This window comes from Emiliania huxleyi (assembly GCF_000372725.1).
Source record: "Emiliania huxleyi CCMP1516 unplaced genomic scaffold EMIHUscaffold_381, whole genome shotgun sequence".
NCBI lineage: Eukaryota > Haptophyta > Isochrysidales > Noelaerhabdaceae > Emiliania > Emiliania huxleyi.
In genome coordinates, this window is record NW_005199109.1 from 21,866 (window position 1) to 27,515 (window position 5,650).

Consider the following 5,650-nt stretch of genomic DNA (forward strand, 5'->3'; position numbering starts at 1 on the left):
CCCTCTCTCACGGCAGGAGACCTGGCGCCCTTTCGGCCAGAGGTACGGCCGCCGCCGCCACGCGTACCCAAGCCCATCCCGGAGGACCGCTTCTATGCTCGACCCCAACCCGCACCGGCGGCCGCGCCGTCCTCACTCCCACCCGAGGCGGCGGCAACACACGCGCCGCCAGTGCCACGGGCGCAGATGGCGGAGCTTGGGACGCAGAAGGTCGCGGTAGCGGGACTAGCGAGGAGGCTGCTTCAGCGGCCGCCGGCCGGGACCGGCCGAACGTGGCGCATGACGCTCAAAGTCACGGTCCCCGTGCCCCTCTACCTCCAGTGCGTGCCCCACCCTCCGAGCGCGCGCCAGAGTGCAGAGTGCCCGCTTGCATCACCTATCGACCCCTCCTCCGCCGCAGGCACGCGGTGCTCGCCCAGGATGTTGGCAGCGTCGCGGAGCTGCTCGAGGCGGTCGCCATGGGCGGCCTCGAGGAGCTCGGCCTCAGCCGAGTCGTGCAGCGGCTTCTGTGCCGCTGCCTGCCGGAGCTGAGGAGCCGCGGCGCAGCTGATGCGGCTTTGGACTCCTTTGCCTCTTTGGCTGACATCCGCCGCGGCGGAGCTGGGAGTGGCTCTGCTGGCGAGGAGCGCGGCGGCGGGGCAGCGGCTGGCGGCGAGGGCCGCGGCGGCGCGCGCGCCCCCAAGAGGCGGACGGCGGTGCCTGCGACGCGCAGGCCGCAGAAGGTGGAGCCGGGGGTGGGACCAAGGGATCCAGTTTGGACCCCTTGGAGCCCGCGCTGCCGGAGGGCGGCGATGGTACGATCGCCGCCGCGGGGGGGGGAGGAGGAGGTCGAGGGCGGGCGGAAGGCGCCGCGGCGCCGCCGAGGGCGGCGCGGCCGTGGCGCCAGGGGTCGCGGAGGGGGGCTCGATACGGTGCCCGACACCGCGGCGGGTTTGGCTGCTGAGCGGCCCAACCCAGTGGCGGAGGAGGTTTCCGTCGGCGGCGCGGCGCCGGCGGAGGGGGAGGAGGGCGGCCCGCCCTCGCTCGCTGCTGATGATCCTGGACGTGCCCACTTTGCGCGACCGCCGGCCTGCATGCGCCCGAGTTCGTCTCGGACGGCGCCGGCGCTCCGTCCCTTTTCCAGTGTGACCACGGGGTTGTCGACGGCGGGCGGGGCGGCCGCTGCGGCGGAGGCGGGGGGCGGGGCCCCTCGCTCTCCTACGGTGTTGCTAGGCGAGGATGGGCGGCCCTGCTCGGCGGAGGAGGCGGAGGAGGAGGCTCGCCGTCGGGGCTGGTCGGCGCGCGAGGCGGCTGTCGTGATGGAGTGCCGCCTCATCGAAGCGGGCGGTGGGGGGGCGGTGCAGCGCTCGCTGGCTGGAGCTCGATGCGATTGCGGCGCGGCTGCGTCGCTACCTCGGCGATTCTGACCCGGGCGCTTACCCCATCGACTTCTTCTTATCGAGGAGCGATTCTAAGATCAGGCCTGCCACTGGGCGAAAATCGGCCGTCCCTCAGTGCTTCCAGCCTGCCCGCTTCAGTTTCCTCAATTGGCTCGAATTTTGCTTGTAGAAAAAAGAATAGCGCCGATCGCGGGCCGCCGGAGCGGGCATTTCGAAGTGGTCAGCGGGCATTTCGAAGTGGTGCGGCGGCAGGCTGCCACCGCTGCCCGGGCGCCCCGAGCGGCGGCGGAGGGCCGCCCAGGCCACCACCAGTGCCCCTCCCACCGGCAGCGCGGCGGCAGCGGCGCCGACCGCCCCTCCATCAGCGGTGGCGCGACGGCTGTCGTCGGGGCGCCGGCAGGTGCCGCGCGCAGAGGGTGCCACCGGACCGGCCGACGCGCGCCCGGCGGAGCCTTCGTCGTGCATGGCGGGCCGAGCACCCCCGCGTCGCTTCTCGGCGCATTGGAGAGCAGAGGAAGCTGCTGGCGTCGCCGCTGGGATCGGCGGCGGCGCCAGCAGCGTTCTCGGATCTGAAGCCGACTTTGAGCGCCGATCGATCGATCTGAGGGCTGGCCGATGGGTGGCGCTGGGACATCGCCGCCGCCGCGGAGGCCGGCGGCGACCAGAGGAGCGGTTGGGGCGCGTGGCGCATATGTTACCTGCCAAGTGAGCATTCAAGTGTGCTTCGAGATTTATTCGAGATTTGTGACTTAGATTTTCGTTTCCAGCGGGGAGGTGGCAGACCTGATCTTAGAATCGCTCCGAGGCCGGAGGGCTTCGGCGCGCGCGGGGCGGCCGCGGAGGCGGCGTTTAGGCGGCTCTCGGTCGAGGAGCGCGACGAGGTGGTCGCGGCGCTCGTGGCGGAGTTCAAGGCGGGGAAGCGGGAGGGATTGCGTTGCTGGGACGCTGGGCGCGGTTCTGTTTGCGGTGTCCCATTCCCGGGGTGGGAGGATTGGGTGAGGGAGGGGCGGGTCCTCCTCTTTGAGGGGGACCTGGAGGAGAATCTGGGAAAATTCTTTTGAGCCTGTGTGTGTGCCAGTCCGCGCCAGTCCGCGCCCTTGTCGTGCCAGTGTGCTGCTGAGAGAGGCGAAAAATTCTTTTGTCGGGATGTCCACCCCGCGGCGCCGCTCGCGCCGCCTTGCCTCCACCGCCGCCACCGCTCCCTCGCCGAGCACGCCGCCGCCCGCACGCCTCCTCGACCTCCCCACGGACCTCCTCGTACGCGCCCTCTCTCGCTGCGACCCCGCCGACATCGCTCGCGTCGCGGCCGTCTCGCTGCTCTTCCACGCCTCACTTGCGCTGGAGGGCATCCGCTTGCGCCTGCAAGAGGCCGGCTACGAGCCGCCGGCGCAGCCGGAGGGCGAGAGCTGCGCCGTGCGGTGGCTGTGTCTCGCTGCCTTGCTGCGCGAGTCCAACCCGCCAGTGAGGGCGTCGACAGGCCGCTCCCACAGCCTCTTCATCGACGGCGAGGGGCGGCTCTCGTCGTGCGGAAAGGCCGAGAACTGGACGCCGGGACTGCTCGGGCACGGCGAGGGCGTGACGCAGCTCAACACGCCGACCCGCCTCCCTTCCCCGCTGGGCGCCGAGCGTGCTGTGAGCGTGTCGGTAGGATGGGCACACAGCCTCGCCCTCACCGGCAGCGGCAGTGTCTGGAGCTGGGGCAGCGGATACAACGGCAAGTTGGGCCACGGCGACGATCAGGCCCAGTGGCAGCCGAAGAAGATCGAGGCTTTGGTGGGGAAGCGTGTCGTCGCTGTCTCGGCTGGAGATAACCACAGCCTCGCCGTCACCGCCGACGGAGCCGTCTGGAGCTGGGGCTGGGGAGCCTATGGCCAGCTGGGCCACGGCGACCAGCAGGAGCAGCTGCTGCCCAAGAAGGTCGAGGCTCTGGCTGACCAGCGCGTCATCGCTGTGTCGGCCGGAGGCAACCACAACCTCGCCCTTACCGCCGACGGCGCCGTCTGGAGCTGGGGCCGTGGAGGCTTTGGCCGGCTGGGCCACGGCGACGAGCCGGACCAGCTGCTGCCCAAGAAGGTCGAGGCCTTGGCTGGCCAGCGCGTCCTCGCTGTGTCGGCGAGAGAGGACCACAACCTCGCCCTCACTGCCGACGGCGCCATCTGGAGCTGGGGCTATGGAGGTGCGGGCCAGCTGGGCCACGGCGACCAGCAGGAGCAGCTGCTGCTGCCGAAGAAGGTCGAGGCCTTGGCTGGCCAGCGCGTCGTCGCCGTGTCGGCTGCAATGTCTCACAGCCTCGCCCTCACCGCCGACGGCGGGGTCTGGAGCTGGGGCGATGGAGAGGATGGCAAGCTGGGCCACGGCGACGAGCAGATGCAGCTGCTGCCGAAGAAGATCGAGGCGTTGGCTGGCCAGCGCGTCGTCGCTGTGTCGGCGGGATTCGCGCACAACCTCGCCATCACCGCCGACGGCGCCGTCTTCACGTGGGGCGAGGGCGAGCGCGGCTGCCTAGGCCATGGAGAGGACCTGTCGGACCAGGTGCTGCCGAAGAAGATCGAGGCGTGGGCACCAGGAGCGGGGCGGTAGTGTGAAGGGACAAGGCGGTGCGTCGCACCAGCCTTCCGGGGACTCGGCGAACGTTGTGTCCGACTGTCGATCTCTGTCTGTGGGTGAACCTCTTTGTCTTGGGTGCGCACCGAGCAGGGTGGCCCGCCTGCCCGCCGTGTCGAAGAAAACCCAATAAATAAGTAAGAGCCTGTTTTTGCCACTTCGTTAGCTCTCCAGGGGTCTCTAATCTTGAAATCCGAGACCCAAATATCAGACCTTGCTTCAAAATCAAAGGTTTGCTTGCCACTGCGTTGCCCGGCGCCCGCGCCTAATTTTCCTTAGGTCGCGCTGCGTCTCACATTTGTCCGTGCGCGCTCCCAGCGCCGAGCCGCGGCTCCACGCGCCACCTGGGCTGCCTCTGGCACGGCCGGGGTCCGCCGAGAGGCTGGGCTTGGCCGGCGGCGCGACGCGTGGCCTGTGCTGCGGCCATCTCGGACGTTCAAGCGGCGCCAGCCAGCGGCTCGGCCGCGCATCCTTCACACACGCCGCCACGATCGGGATGAGAGGGCCCGGTGTCGAGCCCTGGTGCGAGCTGCATGCGAGGGGCGGCTATGGCCACAGCAGGTTCACCAGATGGACGTCAAAGCTGCCGTCGGCGTGCTGTCGTGGGGAGAGCCCGAGACCGCTGCAGAGGAGCCGAGTGCAGTGGCGAGCCAGAGGCTACCTGGGTCGCCAAGTGGTGGTCCTTGCCCATTCTGAGCAGGGCTGTGCTTTGGTGGGGCTGTGCTTGAGCATGTGTGAACTGGGAGTGCGTGCCGGCGGTGTCTGTGGGTGAAACAGGCGTGTGTGAGGCTGCAAGAGCCGTGGTATGAGCCAGAGTGAGCTTCATCACCCAAAGTAAGGACGGTCTGGGACAGCCCAGGCTTGATCCTGATGGGCCTGGGCCAGGAGAGCGACAGAGAAGGCGAGCTGGCGAGCTGGGAAGCCGCTTCGTCGGCATGGCCGGTGTGCGTGTTCACACGAGATGCAAGTGCCAAAAAGCGTTGTTTGCGGCTATTGCTCAAAACTGTGGGAGAGAAGGCCTACATATTATGACTGTACCCATGACTCTGGTGCATGAGGGCTGCGGGACGGGACGTATCGCGGTCGTTGGCGCCGATAATGACCTCCGTAATGCCCTCGCAATCGCCTCGGATGGGGTCTACCGGGGACAATCTCGAGCCCTCTCCGTGGCATCACGAGCCAATGTGGGCTTGAAGACCCAAGATAAGTGTGGTTTCAGACACCTCAGGCTTGCTACGGATGGGCCTGGGCCTGGAGAGCAACAGAGAAGGCGAGGTGGTGAGCTGAGAGGCTGGAGAGTCCGCGTATGACCTTTGCCTGCCTTCTTGGCGGCCACGCGACGCATCTTGCCGATCTGCTCCTCCGACCGCAGCTCCGACTTGACGTCGGCGTTCGGAAGCGGCGCCGTCTTTGTGTGCCACCGGCCGCCCGACCTACCGGAAAGTTCCGAGAAGGTTCTGAGAAGGCTCAAGCCGGTGGTGAGCGACAAGGCGCAGGGCGGAAAGAACGACGAAGGGGCGGCTGGGGATGTGGCTGATAGTTCTGAGCCGCAGCTGCAGGTCCCACCAGCCGTCAAGAAGCTGCTCGCGGACGCAAACCTCGAGGCATTTGGTGCTGGCTTGGCCCGGCTCGGCGTGAGGGGGCTGTCGGACCTGCGCGGGCTGGAG

The 5,650-nt window shown here is 68.6% G+C and overlaps 2 protein-coding genes across 2 annotated transcripts; one reads left to right on the forward strand and one right to left on the reverse strand.

Annotated features, from left to right (window-relative positions):
* Nucleotides 1-186: 186 nt before the first annotated feature.
* EMIHUDRAFT_243208 (hypothetical protein) lies at nucleotides 187-1,548 on the forward strand (the record flags this gene model as incomplete). Its single annotated transcript, XM_005771519.1, has 5 exons — nucleotides 187-320; nucleotides 401-491; nucleotides 713-794; nucleotides 1,213-1,273; nucleotides 1,344-1,548. 5 exons carry the CDS (start codon nucleotides 187-189, stop codon nucleotides 1,546-1,548), a joined length of 573 nt encoding a protein of 190 aa, XP_005771576.1.
* Nucleotides 1,549-1,573: 25 nt separating this feature from the next.
* Nucleotides 1,574-2,137, reverse strand: EMIHUDRAFT_369639 (hypothetical protein). Its single transcript, XM_005771520.1, has one exon. It carries the CDS (start codon nucleotides 2,068-2,070, stop codon nucleotides 1,741-1,743), a length of 330 nt encoding a protein of 109 aa, XP_005771577.1. The 5' UTR covers nucleotides 2,071-2,137; the 3' UTR covers nucleotides 1,574-1,740.
* Nucleotides 2,138-5,650: the final 3,513 nt, after the last annotated feature.

Bases quoted from the DNA above. Each gene is read 5' to 3' on its own strand.
- EMIHUDRAFT_369639 (XM_005771520.1), bottom strand. From the start codon at position 2,070: ATGCGCCACGCGCCCCAACCGCTCCTCTGGTCGCCGCCGGCCTCCGCG.